The 23981-nt window shown below is 53.3% G+C and overlaps 7 protein-coding genes across 7 annotated transcripts; 5 read left to right on the top strand and 2 right to left on the bottom strand.

Annotated features, from left to right (window-relative positions):
* Nucleotides 1–1603: 1603 nt before the first annotated feature.
* On the top strand, nt 1604–3366 carry BO95DRAFT_417768 (NAD-dependent epimerase/dehydratase family protein). The gene is made up of 4 exons (XM_025584430.1): nt 1604–1835; nt 1903–2137; nt 2207–2663; nt 2718–3366. Exons 1-4 carry the CDS (start codon nt 1807–1809, stop codon nt 3110–3112), a joined length of 1116 nt encoding a protein of 371 aa, XP_025440498.1. The 5' UTR covers nt 1604–1806; the 3' UTR covers nt 3113–3366.
* A 120-nt stretch (nt 3367–3486) lies between these two features.
* On the bottom strand, nt 3487–5038 carry BO95DRAFT_393374 (putative oxidoreductase; the record flags this gene model as incomplete). The annotated part of the gene is made up of 3 exons (XM_025583669.1): nt 4718–5038; nt 4168–4623; nt 3487–4071 (listed from the first exon to the last, which is right to left on the bottom strand). Coding segments are annotated over exons 1-3 (1218 nt in total), but the record flags the coding sequence as incomplete, so codon positions are not given.
* Nucleotides 5036–6311, top strand: BO95DRAFT_500362 (putative G-patch domain protein). Its single transcript, XM_025590974.1, has one exon. It carries the CDS (start codon nt 5178–5180, stop codon nt 6159–6161), a length of 984 nt encoding a protein of 327 aa, XP_025440496.1. The 5' UTR covers nt 5036–5177; the 3' UTR covers nt 6162–6311.
* Nucleotides 6305–9255, bottom strand: BO95DRAFT_444750 (Sec1 family protein). The gene is made up of 7 exons (XM_025586955.1): nt 8907–9255; nt 8801–8838; nt 8623–8710; nt 8414–8560; nt 8159–8361; nt 7636–8102; nt 6305–7570 (listed from the first exon to the last, which is right to left on the bottom strand). Exons 1-7 carry the CDS (start codon nt 8938–8940, stop codon nt 6457–6459), a joined length of 2091 nt encoding a protein of 696 aa, XP_025440495.1. The 5' UTR covers nt 8941–9255; the 3' UTR covers nt 6305–6456.
* Nucleotides 9256–9396: 141 nt separating this feature from the next.
* BO95DRAFT_393369 (ATP-dependent RNA helicase SUV3) lies at nt 9397–12339 on the top strand. Its single transcript, XM_025583668.1, has 3 exons — nt 9397–9797; nt 9867–11029; nt 11086–12339. Exons 1-3 carry the CDS (start codon nt 9687–9689, stop codon nt 12152–12154), a joined length of 2343 nt encoding a protein of 780 aa, XP_025440494.1. The 5' UTR covers nt 9397–9686; the 3' UTR covers nt 12155–12339.
* A 5894-nt stretch (nt 12340–18233) lies between these two features.
* Nucleotides 18234–19016, top strand: BO95DRAFT_516032 (uncharacterized protein). Its single transcript, XM_025591793.1, has 2 exons — nt 18234–18766; nt 18847–19016. Exons 1-2 carry the CDS (start codon nt 18293–18295, stop codon nt 18913–18915), a joined length of 543 nt encoding a protein of 180 aa, XP_025440493.1. The 5' UTR covers nt 18234–18292; the 3' UTR covers nt 18916–19016.
* Nucleotides 19017–19425: 409 nt separating this feature from the next.
* On the top strand, nt 19426–23430 carry BO95DRAFT_393363 (NPA1/URB1 family protein). Its single transcript, XM_025583667.1, has 5 exons — nt 19426–19841; nt 19893–21674; nt 21723–22522; nt 22585–22911; nt 22972–23430. Exons 1-5 carry the CDS (start codon nt 19691–19693, stop codon nt 23287–23289), a joined length of 3378 nt encoding a protein of 1125 aa, XP_025440492.1. The 5' UTR covers nt 19426–19690; the 3' UTR covers nt 23290–23430.
* The last annotated feature ends 551 nt before the right edge of the window (nt 23431–23981 follow it).

Genomic DNA, 23981 nt, shown 5'->3' with positions numbered 1-23981 from the left:
CGTCCCACTCCATTGAATATTTGGATTGATACACTGAACCTCGACCCGGAGCCGCCTCTCGCGCGCGATCTCCCAGCCTCCAGTCATGGCAGCCACAGCCGCCACATACGAAGCACGCCTGTCACAAACCTGGGAAACGAATTGAACGAGGCGGCGGCGGTGACGTTCGAGCTTGGATCCCCATAAGAGGAAACTAGCCTTTTATCTGTAGCTTGAGATACTGCCCGAGGACGAAAGGGGCGGGTGGTTTTCCTTCGCATCAGGTGTCCAGGAGTATAAGAGTATAGAAGGATGAGTCACGTGCCGATGTTATAAAAGCGGCGGCACCTGTATAGTCTTAGGCAAGTAGACAGGACTTGCAAGCAAAAGAGCGACTACTACAGTAACTAATGCACAGCCGAACCAGCCCCCGGAGTCTAGTCCCAGGCGAGACTAGGCTAGGTAAGCCGATATATTAGTTAGCACAGGCGAGCGTTGCAGTGGTGCCATCAATAGTAGGAATTAGGCCAGACAACCTCTTTCTTCCTTTCCTGACTGGCAGCAACTTGCAACCTGTAACCTACACACGGGGGGGGGGGGGGGGCGGGCAGAAGACCCTCGGAACTGAACTCGAGGAGCACAGCACAGATCCACTTTGCGCAGTGGAACCGCCGACCCGCTCGTGCTAATTGGGGTTCAGCCTGGACTGGAGAGGTCGGTTAAAGATGCATGGTTTTGGTGAGGTGCGCGAGTCGATAGATTACTATTTCCAGGGTGCTGGACCGTTGGAGTTTCCATGAATATGAAGGATTGGTCTTTTTTTGTGATTCATTTATTTCCCCCTGTCATAAGCGAGTCGGACCGAGAACTGACTTACTGCTCTGCTCTGGCTTGGCTTTTCGGTCGGCTACGGCAGGGCAGGCATATGCATCGGGCCTGCAGCTTGCATGTGGCTGTGGCTGTTAGCTATCAGTCCATCCCTGTTCGTCTTTATGTTAGTTGTTGTCTGGCGAGTCGGCGACTGTCTCCCCACCTGAGACCGAGAGAATTGTCCCTGAAAAGTGTCATGATCGTGGTTTGATGGTTTGGGTAAATTAAACCGGTGGATTGGATCGTCCCGTTGACCACTCATTACGGGGAGGATTGTCTGGGAAGCACTGCAGTGATCATCAGCCAACGGGGCACAAACAATCCTTTGTGTTGATAGGAACAGGTAAGACTGTTGTACAGACTGAACGGGGGGTGTTGGACATACACAATGAGGATAGATGAGAGGGAGCAAGAAGTTGTAGATTACTCAACCGGTGCCATTCTATGCCGACAATGGACTTGTGCAGCCGAGAGACGATGCATGGTCTGTTTGCGACCAGACAGACAAAACAGACAAATCGAGACCAGCCCGCGTCAGCCCCCGATAAGTACTAGTAAATTACCTCATCATACTCGGAATTACCACTACAAAACCGGGTTAACCGGGTTATGCCGGGCGGTGTAGACGGAGAAATAGGGAGTCTGACCATTCTGACCATACCGAAACGGTACCTGGTGCAGTGGTCCTCCTCCGGAAAGCCCCTCCACAGTCCACCCACTGCAGTGCCTGTGCCCGCCTCCCTCCACCATGTTTCCCATCCTCGAAAGCAGCCAACTCTTCCCTTCCCAGTCCAATCCAATGAGTCCACTCACTCCTCCTTAAATATCCCGTCTTACTGTCCTGTTCCTGTTCCTGTTTCTGTTCCCTTTCTTTTCTCCCCCCCAATCCCCTCCTCCCCTTCCTCACTCCAATTCTCTCTTTCCCCTCTCCGCCATCTAATCCAATCCTCCTTCATCATGTCTGCTGGCTCAGTTCTCGTCACTGGGTAAGTTCTACCATTGCACCCCAATCTCTTACAGCTGGAACTGACCCCGCAATCTCCAACCGCGCAGTGGCACGGGCTACATTGGCTCTTTCACCACCCTTGCCTTGTTGCAGGCTGGCTACAAGGTCGTTGTCGCTGACAACCTCTACAACTCCTCCGCCGAGGCTCTCAACCGCATTGAGTTGATCTGCGGCAAGAAGCCCGAGTTCGCCCAGCTCGATGTTACCGACGAGGCGGCTTTCGACAAGGTCTTCCAGGCCCACCCCGACATTGACAGCGTCATCCACTTCGCTGCTCTCAAGGTGCGTCTAACCCGTCTGCTTTGCCATTGCACCTGCAAGTACTATACTAAACATTTCCCCTGTGCTCAGGCTGTCGGAGAGTCCGGTGAGAAGCCTCTGGACTACTGGCACGTCAACGTCTACGGCACCATCTGCCTCCTCCGCTCCATGGTCCGCAACAATGTCACCAACATCGTCTTCTCCAGCTCCGCCACTGTCTACGGCGACGCCACTCGCTTCCCCAACATGATCCCCATCCCCGAGGACTGCCCTCTGGGTCCCACCAACCCCTACGGCAACACCAAGTTCGCCGTGGAGACCGCTATCACCGATCTGATCAACGCTCAGCGCAACAACGCCATCAAGGCCGGCAAGGAGGCCGAGGCCAACAAGTGGAACGGTGCCCTGCTCCGCTACTTCAACCCCGCCGGTGCTCACCCCAGTGGTATCATGGGCGAGGACCCCCAGGGTGTCCCCTACAACCTGCTCCCTCTTCTGGCCCAGGTCGCCACTGGCAAGCGTGAGAAGCTCCTCGTCTTCGGCGATGGTACGTTAAGATTCCCTCTCCTCTCCTCTCACCAGCGAACTAACACGATGCTAGACTACGCCTCCCACGACGGAACCGCCATCCGTGACTACATCCACATCCTCGACCTGGCCGACGGCCACCTGAAGGCCCTCAACTACCTCCGCGCCAACAACCCCGGTGTCCGTGCCTGGAACTTGGGTACCGGCAAGGGCAGCACGGTCTACGAGATGATCCGTGCCTTCTCCGCCGCCGTCGGCCGCGACCTCCCCTATGAGGTCGCCCCCCGCCGTGCCGGTGACGTCCTGAACCTCACCTCCAACCCTAGCCGGGCCATCCAGGAATTGGGCTGGAAGGCCGAGCACACCCTCGAGCAAGCCTGCGAGGATCTCTGGCTCTGGACCCGCAACAACCCTGAGGGATACCGGCAACAGCCCCCCGCCGAGCTCCTCGAGAAGCTCAAGAACTAAACTAAACTTGATCCTGAATGATACCTACCTTACCTACTGTTGATTTAATTAGCATGTCTTTGGCGACGGCGGAAGAACCAAAATCGCATCAATAGATTTGATCTGAATGAGACGAATTTCCTTTCTTAAAGATATGCCTGGTGTAATTGCACTTGCTTGTGTTTGCTGTGTTGTTGTCTCGCGAGTGGATGGATAGATGAGGTGTCATGAAATAAGTAATTGGATTACCCGACCCTTGAGGTGGATAGATGAGGTGTCTTGAAATAGTTACCTAAACTCCAGAACCATGCATGTATGCACTCCACTCTTAACCTCCCCGAAAATATCGCACCATATATACAGCCAGTCTATTTACCACTCTCGCCACTGCCATTGCCCTTCCGACTCCTCCTCGACCCAGGGGTCTGTGCCTTGGGCGCGGCAGCGGCCTTCTGCTCGGCCGCCTCCGCCAGTTCCGCCTCCTTCTTGGCCCGCGCCCGCAGCACGGCACTCTCCTTCTCCTTGACCTCGATCATCTTCTCACTGAACTCCCATAACAGCTTGCCCGCGGCCTCGTCCCGGATCTCCCGCCGCGCCACATCCACCTCGCGACACTCCTTGATCATCCACCCGCCCTCGTCGCGGCCGTAGCGCGCCTCCATCGCCGCGTACAGGAAACTCTGCGCCCCCTGCTGCGGCGACTTGAGCACCAGCCACCACACCGGCCAGGTGACCAGGTACCCCAGCAGGCCCCACAGCGACCCGCCCGTCATCCAGCGCCGCATGCCGGGCGTGCGCGTGAACCCGGGGTCTACCATGATGACCCGCGCGGCCGGAGGGTGGCCGTCCGGCCGCTTGAATGCGTTGAGATGTTTCTGAAACGAGTGCGCAAACACCATAAGAGCGAGTTTGCTCATCCCGAACAGACTTTCCGGCCTCTGCTTTTGTTTCTTGTTGTTGTTGGTGGTGGCTGTAGATGTCTTTTTCCCGTGACCACTCTTCCCGACCTTCTGCCCCGCCGCTGCTGACTTTTGCTGCTGCTGCTGCAACACCTGGTGATTGATCACATCCTCGACCGTCCGCAAATCAAACGCGCCCGCCCGGATGTAACTCGACGAGCACCCCGCGAAGATGACGCGCACGTCGCGGTGCGCTGGCTGCGCGCGCAGCGCGGGGCTGAGGATACTCAGCAGATGGAAGTTGGCCAGGTAGTTGACCTGCCACTCCTCGTCGAGGCCGTCGTCCGTCAGGGTCTTTTGAGGGGGGTTCGTGCTGGCGCACAGGATGATCATGTCCAGCCGGCGCGGCGTGACGTTGTCGATCCATTTGGTGGCGAAGGTGCGGATCGAGTGTAGTGAGCCAAGGTCCACTTGCTCCGCGTAGATGAGTTGGTTGTTGGTCGTGCGCCGCAGGTCCTCGATGTATTCCACCAGGAACACGTCCGAGGGGCTGTGTTGCGTCAGCAGGATGATTTGCGCCCCGCGGGCGGCGAGGGATTGTGTGATTTGCGCGCCGATGCCGGATGTTCCTCCCTTTTTTTGTTTAGTTTTTTTGGCTTTCTTTTTGGGGGAGAGGGGGGTATTGTTGGGGGAGGTTCGGAGAGACGGGGGGTAAAGGGAATCGTACCGTGATCATAACGACCTTGGAGTGCATCACCCGCTCCGAGGAATTGCGGGCGCCGCCAAAGTAGAATTTCAGGACGGCAATCACAAGAACCCAGGGGGTGAGCTTGAGGATCGTCCAGGCGAAGGGGATGGAAGAGACACCCTCGGTGACACCCTGGACGATCAGGGGAATGGGCATTGTGGTGGTGGAGGGACGACGACAGTGCAAAGCTTCAAACAAAAGATAAGATTCGAGTCCAAGGGGAGACCACGACTAAGAAAAGGTGGGAGTTGACTTGGGGATTTGTAGTCGACAAAGATGACCCGAAATGAAGTCCAACAAATCTGGCCCGTCCGGCGGCCGCGCGGAGGAGGTTGCGGCTTAGCGGCCGATCTCCCGCCACTGCAGAGGTGCGTCACTTCTCCTGCCTTTTTCATCTACCTGTCGGTTTCTTCTCGACAACACCACCACCACCACCACAATGCCAGACAACAACCCCGCAGAAGAAGAAGAAGAAGAAGAAGAAGAAGAAGAAGAAGAAGAAGAAGAAGAAGATTACTTCCTCCCTTTGGAGGACCAACGCGTCTTCGGCGCCGGGATCCGCCGCAAGCGCGTCCCCTTCGTGCGCTCCTCCGACGGGCCCGACCTCAACACCACCGACTCCGCCCTCCACCGCCATGCCGCCGCGTCCACCGCACCTAGTACAACGACAGGCGCCACCATCGCGAACAAATACCTCTCTATCGTCCTCGCGAAATCCGCTACGCCTACCCCGGAGGAGACCACAGTAGATTTCCCAGCCACAGCTCCATCCACCACCACCACGAATACTCCCACCACCACCACTACAGCAGCAGCAGCAATTCCACAATCCCACTCCGCACCAACACCACCATCAACCACCACTACTCCCCCTCTCGAACACAACAACAACCCGAACCCGATATCTCAAATCTGCCAAATCTGCAACCTCCCTTACACAGCAGCATCATCCTCATTAGAGACCCAAACCGCAACAGAAACCACCCCCCATCCCCACGCCCGCCCACACGAAGCCTCCCTCGCGCACCAACTCTGCCTCACCCACTCGCATCCGCCCTCGCACCTGGACCGCACCCGCCCGGGCCTGCGCTACCTAGCCGCCTACGGCTGGGACCCGGACAGCAGGCTGGGGCTGGGGGCGCCGGGGCGGGAGGGGATCGTGGCGCCGGTGAGAGGGAAAGTGAAGGTTGATACGGTGGGGTTGGGGGTTGTAGGCCAAGCATCGGATGAGGAGGGGGACCACAAAAGACGGAGGCGCGGGGGCGGTAAGGATGCCGGGGGCACCAGGGGCGGTGGGAAAGTGCAGAAGTTGAATGCCAAGGAGGTGCGGAGGGGGCAGGTGGATGCCAGGAAGCGCGGGGAGAGGCTGCGCGAGCTGTTTTATCAGGATGAGAGGATTTTGAGGTATCTTGGGGGTGGTTGAATTCATTTGGCGAGGGGAGGGGGCCGGGTTGGTTGGGTTGGGAGAAGAGTTCTGGAATGTTTAGTGGCCTTGTTTCTGTGGCGTACGTTTAGATACCCTCTATTATTTATTGTCCATGAATTATTTTTCGTTGTCCGGGATGCGTGTACACTTTGCTTTGCTGATCTTGCTAAGATGGATTATGGCCGGAGATAGCTCGAAACTAACAGACAATTGAACTTGGTATCACAGCTGCGCTAGATGAGATCAGGGTTGAGCTATGGAGAGGGCTACGGGGCAAGAGTGGCAGAACAGCCTATCGGAAAAAGTGGTGGCGTTTCTTCTCCTTCTTCTCCTTCTCCTTGTGCTCTTTGCCTGGCTTGGAGCTGGTAGGAGCCGGAGCCGGACTCGGCCCGCCGCTGGGAGCCTTGTGTCCAAGTGACATCGAGGCCATTGCGGCCGAAGGCGGGGCAGCGGCGACGGGCTTCTTCGCCTGAGGTTGAGGTGGCGGGGGCGCTTCTTTCTCGAAGAGATGAGCAGGTGCCGTAGGTTTCGGCCGCTCGGCCGGGATGTCCAGCCGTCGTTTGTCGACGCTGAGGTCGCCGATCTGTCGCATGAATAGCCCCGGCGAGAGCATATGGGACGTGGCCAGGTAGACATCCTTGGCATGTGCTTGCGAGATCTCGTAGCACGTACGCGCCTCGCCGTAGGTCGCGCCACCCGCCATGAAGACGATAATGCGCTGGCGAGGCTGCTCGCCGGTTGTGCGCGTTCGCGCCCACGTGGGCTTCGCACTCCGGAGAGATGCTTGCGACAAGGCATCTTGTGGGTTCGAGCCCTCGCCTTCCGTGTGTGGACGCGTGGGTGGGAAGACAGTCGTGTCAAGGGTGCCTCGCACCAGGTCCTCCAAGATCAGCTTGAGGTTCAAATCGTAACGAGTCAAACTTTCCTCTTCCATGCCGACTGCCGTTGGCGGCTTCCGAGTAAATAGCGGTTGTACAGGAGGCTTGTCATCTTTTAGGGGCTTCTCTACACGCACGCCAAGTAGGTCCAGATTAGATATGATTTCCCCGTCCTGCGGTGGAAGTTGCGCGTGTGCCATGAGCTTGCGGATGTCTCCGGCGAGCAGTCCGCCTCGGTAGATAATATAAAGTAGTAAAAGTCTCAATCGTTCCGGCTGTCGAGTCGCTTCATCATCGAGGAGTTGAACAATCTGGGAGCCCAGATGCTTGGCCTTCTTGTAGTTCTCATCCATGCCGGTTGCCAGGCTTTGCTCGACAGAGCTGACCTCCAGAAGCTTGTGCTCCTGGAAATATTTCATACACTCTTGTGCCATGTTCAAATGAAGTGTGTATGCATCGCGGCCCTGCTGAAACTCAGTCAAGCCTGCAAGCATATCCTTGATTGTGTTGACGTTCGCTTTGTTGTTGCTGGAACTCATGTCAGTTTTAGGACATAGGATCGGAGGGGAGAAAATTATGGGAGAAAAGCCTACTCTTCCGCGAATTGAGGGTTGGCTGCTCGAAACTTGGCGAAGTCTTCGCCCAGCTTCCCCAGTACGTCCTTCATGTGCATGTGTCGGTACTCAACCCATACGTTGTCCTGCTCATTAATCTCCATTTCTTTGACTTCTTGATTGGCGCCGCCCTCATTGATGACGGTCTTGTACGTGACCTTGTCCCCATCGTTGATGGGCAGCAGATCATGCACCATGGACTGGTATGTAAACTCATGGAGCAGAGGCGCTACGACGTCCATCGAGCGGTCTACAACAAGGAGAACCCCGCGAGGGCGAGATGATGGGGGCGGAAAGTCCCGTTGAAATTGCGCGAATTGATCCAACTCGTTTTGAATGAAGCGGGCCAGGTGTGAGCATAAAACGCCGGCCTCGTGGGTAGGGGTCCTGGGCCGATAGTACCGGATGATCGGGTACTCTCCTAAGCTTGCACAGAGAGACACAATCTCCCACCGTTGTCAGCATGCAAAGCTGGTCCGTGGAGCTAAAGCTTTTGCCATACCTTCTGAGCCAGTCCTTCCAAGTGCGCACGGATCAAATGGTTGCAACCAGGGTGGAACAGAACTGGAAAGCTCCATGGATCCCGGAATGTCACGACACGGGATTCGCGGGGGAAATAATCGGCATTCATGATCTGAACATTGGCGATATTATCATGCGCCATCTGCGACCGGTCTAGTCGAGCTCGTTGTTGCGGATCGAGGACTGCCCCGTACGTCAGCACCAACCATAGCACCCAAGGAATGCTGCGACCAACAGGACGTCCAAACCAGCCATGCTTTCTTGTATCTCTTCCGCTCAAAATCGGCCATCAAACAGTCGACAATATGCGGAAGGGGGGAAAGGATGTACAGCGCATCCATAGAGGCATTTGTTGGGCGCCGGTGCTCGATCTGTTCGACATCTTGGGAACCGGCCAGTTAGCGCCTACCGACATGCATAGATTCGGCATGAAGTTCCGCTTACTGGTCACGTTCAGGTTGAGGATATCGTCCTCGCTGACGGCATTGTTGATTAATTTCCGACTAGTCTCATCCACGACTAGGACCTTCCACTACAAGCGCCCCATGTCAGCGGTATGCGGATTGTGAGAGTGGTGAGGGGACCGGAACTATCAGGAGGGGCAATGAGCGAGAGACCGTACCTCGTTCCCCGCCGCGTAACGAATGGTGTTCAGGATGACTGAAGGAAAGAAAGGGATAAATTAGTACGAAAAAATATTGCGCGCACGATAAAATAGCCGGTCTTACTGTCGCGCTGAATGTTGAGGATTGAGGCGCTCATTTTGGCTGACGGGCAGCCCTCCGCTGGGGCATAGACTTGTAACTTGTAACTCACAACACTGGGAAGAGGGGTGAGGATTGAGGGGTGCTAAGGCAGTTTAGGGCAGCAGACCAGAGGAGGTTAAGCAAATGCAAGCCAGCAGCCAAGCAAGGTAAGAGACAAGCAAGCGACAGGGGCGCTGCGCGAAGATCAATCAGGGGGTGATGATGATAATACTGAGTAACTGAGGTAAGTTATCTTTATGAAACGTAGCAGATGGTTTGAGACCCCTCGAGCTCCGAGTCCCGTCCGGTCCCCACCTTTTCCCTCTCTTTCCCTCTTCTCTCCTCCGCTGCCTAGTATGCTTTCCAAAGTTCCGCCGCAGGGGATAAAACTTGGGAAGGCGGTGTAGCCACTCGCTCCCGCCTCGGAAGTCTTCCAAGTTACTCTATCGCCGCCGCAGCTTGAGTAAAGGCAGAAAAAAAAAAAACGTTATCGATGGCGAATTAATGACGGAGGGGATTTCTAAGAGGGAGCTTGCTGTGTTCTTCTATCTCTCTGCTAATATTCTTCACATTTGATCTCTTTTTCCCAGCCTTTCGACCCTGATAAGTGTGATAAGTGTGGTAATATCGTCCCGTCCCTGCGCCCTCACGCCTTGGTTGGACGATCCCGTTCAACAACCAGATTTGCCATTTGATTACGGAACGAAAGAACATACCACTCCACGATAGCATAGGCCTCAATCTCTCATTTCCGCGTCAGGCATGCGCCTATGGAGCAGCAAAGGCAGTCGATGCCTTTTGTGCACACTGCAGCCAATAGTCCGTCCTGCGAATCGGACCTTTGCAACTTCGCCAGTGCTGCTGAGAAAAGCTGTATGGCCAAGCACTTGTTCCTGAATTCTTTGGATTCAATGCTAATTCTTCTCCTCTCACTACCATCAGGGACAAAAAGATAGAGGCAATCGGGCCAAGCAAGAGCAAGGAAAGAATGCATCTCGTGCCAAGTCTCCTCCCAGAGATCGCCTAAGATCGACCGGACCTGATTTTGTGGCGGTCGTCAAACAAAGTCTCGAAGGCTATCGCACCAAGCTCACGAGAGCGAAAGACTGGACATCCTTGAAGAGGTGGGATGCCTTTGAAAGACAGGTGCTGAATGCATGCAAACTAGACGATCGCAAAACTCCTGCAGCCGCGGGTGCCTTGCGCCGCCTCAAGAATGCCCTGCATGAGGCCTACAGCAATTATGGAGTCAGGGGACTGAGAGATGAGATAGAATTCCAGATGTACTCGGAAGATATCACGGCGGAATATGGGACACCGAACCAGGTCCGGCAGAAGATATTGGCTGACATGCGACGTCCGACGGAGTTGTTCCCGCAAGCGCGCGCCATCCAGCGCACAATACACTTACACGTCGGTCCCACCAACTCGGGGAAAACGTACCATGCACTAAAACGCCTGCAAGCGTCCAAGTCTGGCTTCTATGCTGGACCTTTGCGACTATTGGCCCAGGAAGTATACCAGCGCTTTACGACGGCCGGAATCCCCTGCAGCTTGATCACTGGTGATGAAGTTAAGATCCACGAAGGTGATGGTGATGAATCGGCAGCGATTGTTAGCAATACGGTGGAGATGTGTAGCATAGGACAGTCATATGAAGTCGGTGTCATCGATGAGATCCAAATGATCAGTGATACTCGGCGTGGGTGGGCTTGGACCCGTGCTTTCCTGGGTGCTCGCGTCCAAGAACTTCATCTCTGTGGTGAACTGCGAGCGGTTCCTTTGATTCGAGAGCTGGCAGCTCTAACTGGTGACAAACTCGAGATCCACCGCTACGAACGACTGAACGAATTGAAAGTTGCCAAGCAGAGTCTCGGAGGCAACTTAAACAATCTTCAGAAAGGAGACTGTGTTGTCTCCTTCTCGCGTCTTGGGATTCACGCTCTGAAAGCACAGATTGAAAGGACCACGGGGAAACGAGCAGCTATCGTCTATGGGAGCTTGCCGGCCGAAATTCGAACCCAGCAGGCTGCACTCTTTAATGATCCGGACAATGACTACGACTTTCTAGTTGCTAGCGACGCTATTGGCATGGGTCTCAATTTGTAAGTTGCTTTTGGTAGTCGCCGACTTTCTCAGATACTAATATCGCGTCTTCTAGGAGCTGCAAGCGTATCGTTTTTGAAACCGTGACCAAGCAGCTCCCGCAAGGGCTTGTGCGGCTCACTGTACCAGAGATCAAGCAGATCGGAGGACGAGCAGGTCGTTACAGGCCTGCTGTGCAGCACGGGAAAGTTTCTCAAAATGATCAAGAAGACAATGTCGGTTGGGTGACATCCCTCGAGGAAGTTGATCTACCTTACATCAAGCAGGCGATGGAGATAGAGCCCCCTCCCCTTGTTGCCGCGGGCTTGCAGGCTCCGGACTCTGTCTTCCAGAAGTTCTCGGCTCATTACCCGGCGAACACCCCCCTGGAATACTTGATCAAGCGCATTTTGTCGGTTGCACAAGTACATCCATTATTCTTTTTGTGTGATCCTCGCGCTCAGCTCGAAAACGCCGAGGTCATCGATGCCGTCGAAGGGCTGCGCATACCTGACCAACTGACTCTCATGGCCGCACCTATGTACGTCAAGGATGTCATCGGCAAGGATGCAGCTATTGAGTTCGCTCGCGCCGTTGCTGAGAACTCAAACGGTCATCTCATAAGCTTTTCGAGCCTCAATCTGGAAATCCTCGAAAAAGAGGTTTCAGCCAACAAACAGTACACCCTAGATTTGGAATCTCTACACAAGTCAATCGTCTTATATCTCTGGCTGAGCTTCCGTTTCGGCGGCATTTTCACAGACCGAACTCTGGCCATGCACGTTAAGGAGTTATTGGAAGAAAGGATGGTCCGGGCTCTGACAGAATTCTCCGCCAACAAGCAGCTCAGAACGGACTCTTCTCTCCGACGGCAGCTCGCTATCGAGAGACAGAGTTTGGAACAACAGCAACTGTTGGCCGAATTCGCCGATACGACCTATGGTAGCGGCATGGCTTCGCTTGATGATCAAGCGCAAGACGACGCGCTACACACAGACGACTTACTGGAAGACCCTGTGCTGGACGACCCTATGGAAGATGCTAATCTTCAGGAAGAGGGTGCCCAGGAAGATGGTGCCCCGGAAGAACCCGCCCAGGAGGAACAGACCCAGGAACAGTCAAGAGCCCAAGGAGGATCTCACTAGATTTATAGTTGAAGGGGCTCTTATCTAATGAGTCGTAGCGCATGTTCGTGCCTATCATGTTTGGTTCTTCTGTATATAGATCAGGTGGATTATGATCCTTGCGGACTTTTTGTATACTAGAAACTGAGGAAAGGAACGTATGTACAGAGATAACCCTACTCCGAATAACCAAGAATTGAATCCTGCTTGATCCGTCACACGTGCAAGGCATGCTAAGCTGTACAGAACGAAGCAGTCAAGAGTCGAGTTAACTAGGTAGTTACTCCGCAGTCACCGTATTTTGATGCATGAGATAGCGGCACAACTCAGGCGGCGGTGCAGCGCTATACTGTACATACTGAGTACATACCTCCGAGCTACGTCCGGGCGATGTCTACACCGCCTATCGAATAGGGAGCACGATTCTCCTATATGAACCTACTCCGGTTCTAAATCGGTAATCAGCAGGGCCTGTGGCGTACTTGGGAAACACTGCCGTTGATCGTAGAGGTAAACGCCCAGGTCCTGCGTTCGAGTCTCGGCTGGCACTTGCAGACGCTGGCTCTACCAGTCGAGATTCAATGGTATGAAAACACCCGGGGATAAGAGGGGTTTTCGTAGCCTGCGCTGGCGGGCGAGCTTTTTTATTAATCTTGTTACTTCTTGACTCTGTTTCTTCTCATCATGACTCTTGGCATAGATCGAAAGCTCTCGCCTGAAAGCTTCTTAATCCATTGTATGTTGCGCTTTCGTCAACTTGATCTTTTTCTGAAGCTGGGTATAACTTAGTAGATGAGACAAACATACTGCCAGCGTCTTATCTTATCGGTGGCGGACTACCCCGAACACGCCACAACGATTTTCCGCGCCAGTGAGCTTCGCCCATTTCGGTGCCGTCGTAGGTCCGGCACCACGGACATTGAAGCAAACCGGGCAGATCAACTTGTCCTTCGCCCCCCCCCATCATAAAACCACCTGGAGCGAATGACTCGACCCTCCTCGCCATCTCGAACGGCCTTTGTATTGAAGTCATTTCCATCTACTCAACGCGAACCCCAATCCGCCTGCCCCTCCCCATCTGCGAAACAAGAAAACAAGAACAGCATCCGCCATGGATGACCTCCAGTCTCTGGAGCTCTTTTCGCTCGTCTCGCGAATCACCGGAGAGCTCCAGAACCACTTGGGCGTCAGCGACAAGACCCTCGCCGAGTTCGTCATCGACCAGCATCTCAAATGCGGCTCGTTCGCCGAGTTCAAGCAGAGCCTGGAGGAGATGGGCGCCGAGTTCCCGCAAAGTCTGATGGAGAGTATCGATCGTCTCGTCCTCACGATGCATCCCAAGTACAAGGCCAAGAATGCACAGGCCCAGAACTCGTCTGGGGCGACTGGCGATGACGATATGGATATCCTGGGGGCCCTCGAGAAGAAGGCGCGCGTGTTCAAGGGTCTCGCGGTTCCGGATAAGGTGCAAACGTGGGATGAGGAGGACTATGCCTCGCGGAAGGATGTGCAGGAGAGCGATGCGAAAGCCGACGCGATGGATGATACGTTTGCGATGCTGGAAGGGCTGGCGGGCAAGGCGCGCGAGGACAAAGCCCCCTCATCGTCACGGATGGATCGCAGCAGCAGGAAACGGAGTCGGAGCCCGGACTACGACAACCGCGACCGTGACCGTGACCGTGACCGTGAGCGCGGGCGCAGGCGCAACGACAGATACCGCTCGCGCTCGCGATCGCACAGCCCTCATTACGGCAGGAGAGAGGCTGAGGATGAGGTGGACGAGTTCGGCAGGTCGAAGAGCAAATACAGCAGCCGGGACGACGGATATCGCAATGGACACAGTGAGCGCAGGAGTCGCCGCGACCGAGCGGGCGATGATGACTACTTCCGCAAGCCTCCGCCGGTCGAGCTGGATGACCAGCCTATCCTATACAAAGTGTACGATGGTCGTGTGACGGGCGTGAAGGACTTCGGCGCATTCGTCAATCTGTTGGGTGTGAAGGGAAAGGTTGATGGGTTGGTACACGTCTCTGCGATGCAGGAGGGGGCACGTGTCAATCATCCTTCGGACTTGGTGTCCCGCAACCAGCCAGTTAAGGTCAAGGTCGTCAGCATACAAGGCTCTCGCATTGGCCTGTCCATGAAGGAGGTGGACCAGGTCACTGGCATGGACCTGATTCCTCAACGGCGTCTAGCGTCAGGGGCCAATATGGAACGCCTTGATGGTACTGGCGACGACGACAGATATGGTAACTTGAGCTCGGATGTGCCTATCATCGAGGACTCAGACGGCAGGCCTATGAAGAACCGGAAGCGTTTGACGTCCCCTGAAAGATGGGAGATCAAACAACTTATTGCTTCCGGGGCCGTTTCAGCGCTCGATTACCCTGACATTGATGAAGAGTATCATGCCACTTTGACCGGAGAAGGCACATTTGAGGAAGAAGAGGATGTTGATATCGAGGTTCGCGATGAGGAGCCGCCATTCCTGGCGGGCCAGACTAAGATGTCACTGGAGCTGTCCCCCATTCGAGTCGTCAAGGCACCGGACGGCTCCATGAATCGAGCCGCAATGGCAGGCACAAACCTGGCAAAGGACAGAAGGGAGCTCAGACAGCAGGAAGCCCAGGACAAAGCGGCGGAACAAGCAGCTAATGTTGATCTCAATGCACAATGGCAAGACCCGATGGTGGCGCCGGAGGAGCGCAGGTTCGCTGCTGATCTTCGGAATGCCCAGCAAGCGAAACCCGACGAGGCTGTACCCGAATGGAAGAGAGTTACGATGGGAAAGAACGTGTCTTTCGGAAAACGGACCAGCATGTCTATCAAGGAGCAGCGGGAGAGCTTGCCAGTCTACAAGTTCCGCAAGCAGTTGCTCGATGCTGTTCGTGACAACCAGTTGTTGATTGTCGTTGGTGACACTGGGTCCGGAAAGACGACACAGCTGACGCAGTACCTGGCCGAAGGTGGATACGCAAACAATGGTATTATCGGCTGTACGCAGCCTCGCCGAGTAGCTGCCATGTCTGTTGCCAAGCGTGTCGCGGAAGAGGTTGGCTGTAAGCTTGGTGCGGAGGTTGGATACACGATTCGCTTCGAGGATTGTACTAGTCCGGAGACGAAGATCAAGTACATGACCGACGGTATGCTTCAGAGAGAGATTCTTCTTGACCCGGAACTGAAGAGATACTCTGTGATTATGCTGGATGAGGCCCACGAGCGAACCATTGCCACGGACGTTCTTTTCGGCCTGCTCAAGAAGACAATCAAGCGACGCCCCGATCTCCGGCTTATCGTCACCTCCGCCACTTTGGACGCAGAAAAGTTCTCGGAATACTTCAACGGCTGTCCGATATTTTCTATCCCGGGTCGTACATTCCCGGTCGAGATCATGTACTCCAAGGAGCCCGAGTCCGACTATCTCGATGCAGCCTTGATTACAGTCATGCAGATTCACTTGACGGAACATTCGGGTGATATTCTTCTCTTCTTAACAGGCCAAGAAGAAATTGACACAGCTTGCGAGATTCTGTACGAGCGGATGAAAGCCCTGGGATCAAGCGTCCCCGAGCTTGTCATTCTCCCTGTGTACTCCGCTCTGCCAAGTGAGATGCAAAGTCGTATTTTCGAACCTGCACCTCCAGGTGGCAGAAAGGTTGTCATCGCGACGAATATCGCCGAGACCTCTATCACCATCGACAACATCTACTATGTTATCGATCCTGGTTTTGTGAAGCAAAATGCCTACGATCCCAAGCTCGGTATGGACTCGCTGGTTGTCACCCCTATCTCACAGGCGCAAGCCAAGCAACGAGCTGGTCGTGCAGGAAGAACCGGTCCAGGCAAATGCTTCCGTCTTTACACTGAAGCGGCCTACCAATCCGAGATGTTGCCTACCACGATTCCTGAAATCCAACGCCAGAATCTCTCCCACACCATTCTCATGCTCAAGGCAATGGGCATTAACGATCTTCTGCACTTTGATTTCATGGATCCTCCACCGACGAACACTATGCTTACTGCCTTGGAAGAACTATACGCGCTCTCTGCACTGGATGACGAGGGTCTCTTAACTCGCCTGGGCAGGAAGATGGCGGACTTCCCTATGGAGCCGGCTCTCGCCAAGGTCTTGATTTCCTCGGTCGACATGGGGTGCTCGGAAGAAATGCTAAGCATTGTCGCCATGTTGTCCATCCAGTCAGTGTTCTATCGTCCAAAGGAGAAACAGCAGCAGGCCGATCAGAAGAAGGCCAAATTTCACGACCCGCACGGTGACCACTTGACTCTTCTCAATGTTTACAATGCATGGAAGAACTCGAAATTCAACAACGCATGGTGCTTTGAGAACTTCATTCAAGCGCGTCAGATCCGTCGTGCTCAGGATGTCCGTCAGCAGTTGATGGGCATCATGGATCGGTACCATCATAAGATCGTGTCCTGTGGCCGGAACACCACCAAGGTCCGTCAGGCGTTGTGTACGGGCTTCTTCCGCAACGCGGCTCGTAAAGATCCTCAGGAGGGCTACAAGACTCTAGTCGAAGGCACCCCAGTCTACATGCACCCCAGCTCCGCGCTGTTCGGAAAACCTTCTGAGCACGTCATCTACCACACGTTGGTCCTTACGACGAAGGAGTACATGCATTGCACCACATCCATCGAACCCAAGTGGCTGGTCGAGGCCGCGCCGACGTTCTTCAAGGTTGCGCCGACGGATCGACTCTCGAAGCGCAAGAAGGCCGAGCGCATCCAGCCTCTGCACAATCGCTTCGCCGGAGAAGACGATTGGCGTCTATCTGCACAGAGACGCCAAGGCAGAGGTGGTGGTGGTGGAACGTGGGGTTAGTGATTCTGTTTGGTGCTGGTTTAGACTTTATATTTTCTTATTCTTCAGGCATGTATATGGCAAGGTTCCCAACGCATACCCCTCGTGAATTTGTGATAAAAACAATACTGTCTTTCTTGTTGCGGGTCATAAAATGTAATACTATGAGAGTCATGATCTACAAAACATTTTACTCTGCAGATGGCTAGAGCACCGGTCCACTCCCTGTCGGATCGACCCCGAAATCTGATGATGAGTGGTTCTACGAGTTATATTCGAGCCAAGCTGCAATTTCCACGATTCATGTCTGTGGTGTTATATACTTTAGAAAACTCATCTGAGTGTCCCATCTCGCAGTATTATCTTTGCTGGGGACACTCCGTGTGGGGGACATTCAACTATGCTTGGAGAAAGATATCAGTCATGATCGTGTTGGGTCTGGACTAGCACTGACCGTCATCACTCCTGGGCTCTTGTTTCCTGTACGCTAATCCTGCCAAAAATGTACAGAAATACCCAGAAACCGACGAAACGCGCGCTGTTGACATGTTTCAACGTAGGAAGGACTATGCTACCAGAGGCTCCTACTGGCTAAAAGTGTTGCCGAGGCGCCCCTTGGGATTGGTGGTCTAGTTGCAACTCTTCGAGTCTCTTTCTTTTACCACTATACTATAACTTAGAGGTTGAAACTAATTCCAGTACTGATTTCAGTAGGTGATTTGACCGATCGGCGTTCGTTGCGTTTCGTTAACTATAGTATACTTCAAGCCACATGCCATCGCTGCCGTGTCTCCTAAGAGGCGATAATGATGGAAAGAACTCCTACCAGATCGGTCACGACTCCGGATCTCTCATCTATGCCTCGTCTATGATCCCTGTACACACGAAGTATACACAACCACCGCCGGTGATGTCTTCCCACCAACGGGAAGCCAGCCTTCCGGGATCAAGGTTCAGCGTTCCTCTCGATCCCGAGGCTCATCCGGTGACTGAAGCAGGCCTAATTGACTGTCCGTCCGTGGAAGAAGACCCCGAGTCATTAGACTTTATCACGGGGAACAGGGAAGATTAGTAGCTTACAGTATTCGTATCACCTCGACCCCGACCGACACTTATCGCCAGACAAGACCAGACCGAAGAGCAAATGCACGAGTCACTCACATTCACTCAGGGCCGGCCACCTTCTCCCCGATCGAGTCTACTGTGCTGCTGTACACTATACACACAATCTTCCGGTCTCGATCGATCCACTACAAAATCAACTCACTTCCTTCCCAGTCCAAGATGCCAGCACTGTCTTCTTCATATACCACAGCTCTTCCGCCGAGACCAGAAATATGTCTTGCTCATTGTCAACATCGTCGTCTTCCCCTCCCTCCACCGCTCCCTCCACCCCAAAGATGTACACCCAGCATGACATCGAACAAGCGCTCGTGGGCTCCTGGTCCCTCCTCGAGTACTTCTCCGACCCCTACGACGGCAAGGGCCCCTCCCTGCATCCCATGGAACCCGACGCACGAGGGATCCTCACCTACCACCCGGACGGGTGCATGTCCGTGCACCTCATACCCGCGACCAACAAGCAGAGGCAGAAGAAGCAATCCCGCACGACGCTCAACGACGGCTTCATGTACACCGGTGAATACTGGGTGGAGCTGCACGAGCTGGACCCAAACAGCAGCTTCGTCGTCTGCCATCGAGCCGAGATGGCTTCCTTGCTGCAACTAGAGGGCAAGGTGCAGAGGCGGCAGGTCACGCTGCCGAGCCGGAATCGGCTGGTGTTGTCGCTTGTGGGCTTCGAGGATCTTGATGTATGATTCCCCTCTCCCCCGTTCTCTCTGCTTGTGGCTGTGATGTGCGAGGAAAGAGGCTGACTCGTGGTGGTTTGTAGGGCTTGATGGTGAGGCCGGAGTTGATGTGGGAAAGGATTAGTCGGCCTTGTAGGGCGGCATTGAGATAGATTGAATGCGTCTTTGTGTATCTTGGTGGTGACAATTCTTCTGGCTGGGGAGTTACTGTAAATTGCGGCCACGAGCTCTCATGTGTTATGATAAATGCTCTACATCGTACTCAATGCTTGCTGCGGAATATGTGTCAAACGGACTTTTGAGGACTGGATACGTAGATCGGTCGACAAGTAAATATCTATCTATTGATTCAGATGTATTGTACTCCCTACCTAGTACGTAGTAAGTTACTAGGTAGGTACTAGGTACTATACTGACTCGGGAGTCTGTGGACCTACCTCAGTCCAAACACAACTGGAATACTTCATATGCTAGAGAGCACAGACCAATCAAAAACTGGCGGGTAGTTCTAGCGCGACTTCCGGTTTTGGCAGGACTTTTTATGGCTGCGACGGTAGTGCCGAGGAACACTCCAGTTGGTGTTCAAGGTTGGTATCCCGTCAATCAATTATCATACCCGTGACCTTGTCATACTTCATTGATTTAACTCAACTCTTGGAGTACTGCCTGCTAAGGTAACAACAATCTCTTACCACCTTTGCTAATCTGCACTGCGTTGACAGTGTTGGGTTGAATTTCATCTACTAGGTACCGTCTAAATTCCAGCTCTCAGTGCCATATTTACCGTCCAATCAGAAGCCGCAAAACTCTGAAGCTGGCCGGGCGACGGAGAGGCAGTTCTCTGGCAGTTACTGCAGTGATATCTTCGAGTTCTCCAGTTCCGGTGGTGATTTCTTTCGTCTTTGCATTCATCCAAATCAATTCACAATGTCGTCCCACGACAACCAATTCTCTAGAAACAAGAGGAGAAAGTTGGACAGTGCTCTGGAGGGCGAAGAAATTCCTGTCACCATTACCTCTCACACTCAACTCCGAACTGCACTGACCTTTCAGCAAAACCCTGCCGAATCTAAGCAAGGTACCTCACCTCCAATGATCAGCGGAACGTGAATGTTGACAACATGAATAGGACTACGAAAATTCAAGGACTTTCTCACTTCTATCGTGCAGGCAGAGAACGAGGCCGAGAAAGCCAAAAAGTTCCGCATTCTCAAAGCGTACTGTGATTCGCAGTTCTCGCAGACTAATGAAAATGAGGCCGTCTGCTTCCCGGACCTGGTCCAGACCTGGGGGTTTGCCGATAGCAACAACAACGAGTCGTTACTGACCACGGTTCCTGCTGTCCTCGCTCAATTCTTCAAGACCATCTCCACCAATCTGGAGTTTCGGGACTTCGGCGTAGCATTATGCAAGTATCTCTTGCAAAAGGAGCAGCTGAAGCTGTTCAACCGCGGCTTGACTGCGGTCAAATCAAAGGAGCATCTCATCTCTCCCTGCCTGCGTCTCTTGACGGAAATGGTTACCTTCGACGGAGGTGCTGTCGCTCGCCAGGTCTACCAGGCGCGGCACGTGACGTTCAAACGCATCGAATTCTTCCTGACCCCGAACAAGGCTCAGTTGGAAGAAATGGCCGAGGATGGACACAAGTCTACATTGCGAAGGAACGCTCAAAAATATGTCCTCGCGAATTTCAAGTTCCAGCACGCCAACTCCAAAAGTGATATCATTGAACAGCACAAGGTGATCAGAGCATTCTTCGAATATATCAGGAAAGATCCCCGGGATATTGTTCTTGAAATCCTCCAATCCATCGAAAGAGATGTCATTCGCGATACGGCCATCCCTCGCCACGCCAAGACGAAGTTCTTCAGCCGATGGAACCTTGAGCGACTTGTGACCCTGTATGGCTATGACCGCGAGTCAGAGGAGCCCAACCCAACTGGCGTTTCAACGGCGAATGAGGTTCACAAGATCTTGATGAACATTTGCACGAATTCTGATCTTGGCGTTCTGCTGCCTGAAACCGGTTGGTACCCCACTGGCAGCGACCCTGAAACCTTGCCGACGGACGACGATACCCTGATTGATCTCGGCCTGGATTCAGCAGTCTATCTCGACAAGTATAACAAGACTGTGCCTGTGCGTAATGGAACACTGTCTTATCTGATCCAGGCTCTCCGTCCGGATGCAGATAGTCTTCAGATCGAGCTTCTCGTTGCTATCTTTAAAGCGGCACCAGAGCTGGTAGCTGACTTTTTCACTAAGAAGACCATGTTTATCGCGGACCCCAAACCTACTCCCTCCTGGATGGCGGAGTCTGCCCTTCTGTTCTCCACTGTCCAACTTCCAGTTCCTTCAAATTGTGGTTACAAGGAAAAATCACCTCCGATGCCACCGCCAGTCTCGGTGGTCATCGAGAACGTTCTCCCTCGTCCTCTCTCACAGAAGATTCTGAGTCGCTGCCTGAACATGAACACGGAGATCGTCACACTCTTCGCCGTGAGAATCCTTACGATCGCCTTCAACAAACTGCGGGCTGTCTTGAAGATTTTCAACTCTGACCATGGCGTCAGCCAGTCGCTTTGGATGCAGGCGGCCAGCAAACTGATTGCTGAGTTCTGCCGGAGGTGCCCGGCTGTCAAGGAGGTCATCGTCTTGTTCAAGAGAACAGCCAAGGAAGATCTACAGCAACAAGAGGCGGTATCGGAGCTTCTTGCATGCTATTATGAGATCGTTCCAGATGCTGCGTTGGAAGAAGGATTTGATGTTTCATTGGTCATGGTTGACATCCTGAAGAAACTAGACGAGCAGAATCTTGATGCAGACGACACCGAACTTTTGTTGAGTGAATTGCAAAATCTGCTCAAGATCACCCAGCAATCTTCATCAATGCGCTGGTGGCAACAGCCTGGTAAGTCAAGTCAGTGTTATACTCATGGTCAACTGCTGAATTCTGTAGCATCTATGCAATATTCGGCTTTCACCTCCATCTTGAAAGTTCTAGTCCAAGCCTCGTCACGAGAGTCCTTGAGGGAGATTGACAGTCTACTCCGAAAGGTACTCAATGAGTATTCGATTATTCAGAATGACTCCATCTTTCCGTCCATCTTATCTAGCTTTGAGACTACCGACCTGGACAAGCTTCAGCAGCAATTGTCTTTCTTTGATAATTGTGTTTGCCGTATTGCAAAGAAGCCTGTCCATTATCAAGACCTACTTGAAACCTCATTCCCAGAGGTGTCGAAGCCGGTGAGTCTCATATTGGCTGCTGTTCTCGAGCAGTGGCCGTTCGTGGTGAAGGCTGGCGATAAAGCCGTGGAACTCGCCGTGAGTGCTTGGGTTGCCAACCTGCTCGCGAGCTTGAAACGCGCTGGGGAAGACCCCAAAGCCTTGAAAACCGCTCGAGACACGTTGATGGACGGGACCGAGAACAAGAAATCCAAGTCGGCTTTGAGGAAGGCGTGGAAAGAGAGCGAAGAGCCGGAAAATGACAATTCCGGGGAAGTCCGTCCATCTACGCAAGATAAAATAGCCACCGAAACCAGTGGGCAACCGGAGGTGGACTTGGATGAGATCTTTGGCACATTGCCCGTCGAGGGCACCACTCACAACGAACTCTACCGATGGGAGAAGGATGAAATCGACGTGGCAATCGAACAGGGTCGTATTGCGGAATTGATGCTCTGCCTATGCTCAGCGCACGAAGAAGTCCGCAGACAGGCATTTGCGAATGTGACTCGCTTTATGGCGAAGCTTAAGGTATGTCTATTTCCATTGTATCGATAATGCTACAGGCCTTGACTGATTGGCTGCTACCATAGGACTCCAAATATGTCGAATGGCGATCCGTTTACATCCTCACGGGTGAGCTTCTCGAAACCGTCAAACAAATTGGTCTCGAGTCTCCTGTGCCGTGGATTGTAGGAGAATGTGCCTCTAGCTGTCTCGATGTCCTGACCAACCCAATGCACAAACTGTATGGGAAGGTCAACAAGTTCCTGCAGAAAGCGCCTTCTTGGGAGCTAGAGAAGATTCCCTCTTTCTGGATTGACAAGATCTTGTTGCATGAGCCTGAGCTCGATGATGGCTACTTTGAAGAGACTGGGTGGCTATTCGATCTACTCATCAAAGGTCTCCGCACTGAAGTGGTATGTTGTTACGTCGCTGATTTCACCTTTGCTTGAACATGCGCTCACGAAAAACATCAGGACATGGATATCTATCGCCGGGCCAACGTCTTTGAACGATCCCTCTCATATTATGAAGCACCAAGTGCAGCCCACTCGGTCAAGAGAAAGATCCTGCAACTTCTTTATCGCACAGCCCAAGTGCAGGGTAGTACGACGCTGATTACGAGGGCGGGCATTATGAGCTGGATTCAGAGTCAGATCCCAGCCGTGACGGCTAAAGAGACGCCCACGTTCACGGCGATTGCCCACAGCCTGCAGCGAACCTCTGACAGCGACCGGGTGGAAAAATGGAGTGGAGGTGCCGTGCTGAAAGCGGTTGAGAACATTGTGGGTTAAGGGGCTACTGTTGGGATATCATAATAGTTGTATATGCTTCGATAGACATGTGTTGGAATCCAATTGGCGCTCGGTTGAGGTGGTATACTAGTGCAACCTGGAGATGATCGTAAGCTCAACGCCTCTTGGTCAGAGCTAGGCGATAGATTTGAGGTAACAGGTGAAACTCGATACGAGAGACAACTAGCCCTGCACCATGTCATCATATCTACCCCTCATGGATGGAGTTCAGGGAGAATCAGTTGCTCTGCGCCATGGTGCAGGGAGCCGAGGCAAACGGGGATTGTAGTAAATGATCAGAATAACAGCACAATCATCACAATCATTGAAGAGCATTGTACTTTTAGTCGAGCAGTTTATTAATTTAGCTTGTATTGGAGATGAATAAGTGCCAAATTATCACTTTCACTTTGGGATGTGGTGTTTACTCGTAGTTTGGAATAATTATTGATTGATTGATTGAGTCCGGGGGGGAGAGAGTCAGGCGAGTTACCTGATTGGGTAATGCACACGTTTTTGCGGTAAACTTCGCCTCGATCTTTTGCCTGCCCGCACCGCAACTTGGAACTTCCACTAACTAGTAAGTTACCTACCCTTTCACCTGAACCTGAACTGCCTCTCCTCTCTCTCCTTCTCCTCTTCCTCCCTCCTCCAAATCCGCCCGCCCCGTTCATACGTCCCCCCGTACCCTC

This window comes from Aspergillus brunneoviolaceus, assembly GCF_003184695.1.
Source record: "Aspergillus brunneoviolaceus CBS 621.78 unplaced genomic scaffold BO95scaffold_49, whole genome shotgun sequence".
NCBI classification, from domain to species: domain Eukaryota; kingdom Fungi; phylum Ascomycota; class Eurotiomycetes; order Eurotiales; family Aspergillaceae; genus Aspergillus; species Aspergillus brunneoviolaceus.
Note: the sequence above shows the minus strand (reverse complement) of the source record. Positions and strands in the feature narration are given on the sequence as shown.

What these genes read in the sequence shown, in the direction of transcription:
- BO95DRAFT_417768 (XM_025584430.1), top strand. Translation starts at nt 1,807, where the DNA reads ATGTCTGCTGGCTCAGTTCTCGTCACTGG. An exon ending in TCCACTTCGCTGCTCTCAAG is followed by an intron (nt 2,138 to 2,206) that starts GTGCGTCTAACC and finishes CCCTGTGCTCAG; the next exon opens with GCTGTCGGAGAGTCCGGTGA. An exon ending in GCTCCTCGTCTTCGGCGATG is followed by an intron (nt 2,664 to 2,717) that starts GTACGTTAAGAT and finishes ACACGATGCTAG; the next exon opens with ACTACGCCTCCCACGACGGA.
- BO95DRAFT_500362 (XM_025590974.1), top strand. Translation starts at nt 5,178, where the DNA reads ATGCCAGACAACAACCCCGCAGAAGAAGAAGAAGAAGAAGAAGAAGAA.
- BO95DRAFT_444750 (XM_025586955.1), bottom strand. Translation starts at nt 8,940, where the DNA reads ATGAGCGCCTCAATCCTCAACATTCAGCGCGACA. An exon ending in CCTCAACATTCAGCGCGACA is followed by an intron (nt 8,839 to 8,906) that starts GTAAGACCGGCT and finishes TCTTTCCTTCAG; the next exon opens with TCATCCTGAACACCATTCGT. An exon ending in CCTCAACCTGAACGTGACCA is followed by an intron (nt 8,561 to 8,622) that starts GTAAGCGGAACT and finishes CCGGTTCCCAAG; the next exon opens with ATGTCGAACAGATCGAGCAC.
- BO95DRAFT_393369 (XM_025583668.1), top strand. Translation starts at nt 9,687, where the DNA reads ATGCGCCTATGGAGCAGCAAAGGCAGTCGATGCCTTTTGTGCACACTG. An exon ending in CAGTGCTGCTGAGAAAAGCT is followed by an intron (nt 9,798 to 9,866) that starts GTATGGCCAAGC and finishes CACTACCATCAG; the next exon opens with GGACAAAAAGATAGAGGCAA. An exon ending in ATTGGCATGGGTCTCAATTT is followed by an intron (nt 11,030 to 11,085) that starts GTAAGTTGCTTT and finishes CGCGTCTTCTAG; the next exon opens with GAGCTGCAAGCGTATCGTTT.
- BO95DRAFT_516032 (XM_025591793.1), top strand. Translation starts at nt 18,293, where the DNA reads ATGTCTTGCTCATTGTCAACATCGTCGTCTTCCCCTCCCTCCACCGCT. An exon ending in TGGGCTTCGAGGATCTTGAT is followed by an intron (nt 18,767 to 18,846) that starts GTATGATTCCCC and finishes GGTGGTTTGTAG; the next exon opens with GGCTTGATGGTGAGGCCGGA.
- BO95DRAFT_393363 (XM_025583667.1), top strand. Translation starts at nt 19,691, where the DNA reads ATGTCGTCCCACGACAACCAATTCTCTAGAAACAAGAGGAGAAAGTTG. An exon ending in CCCTGCCGAATCTAAGCAAG is followed by an intron (nt 19,842 to 19,892) that starts GTACCTCACCTC and finishes CAACATGAATAG; the next exon opens with GACTACGAAAATTCAAGGAC. An exon ending in AAGGTCTCCGCACTGAAGTG is followed by an intron (nt 22,912 to 22,971) that starts GTATGTTGTTAC and finishes GAAAAACATCAG; the next exon opens with GACATGGATATCTATCGCCG.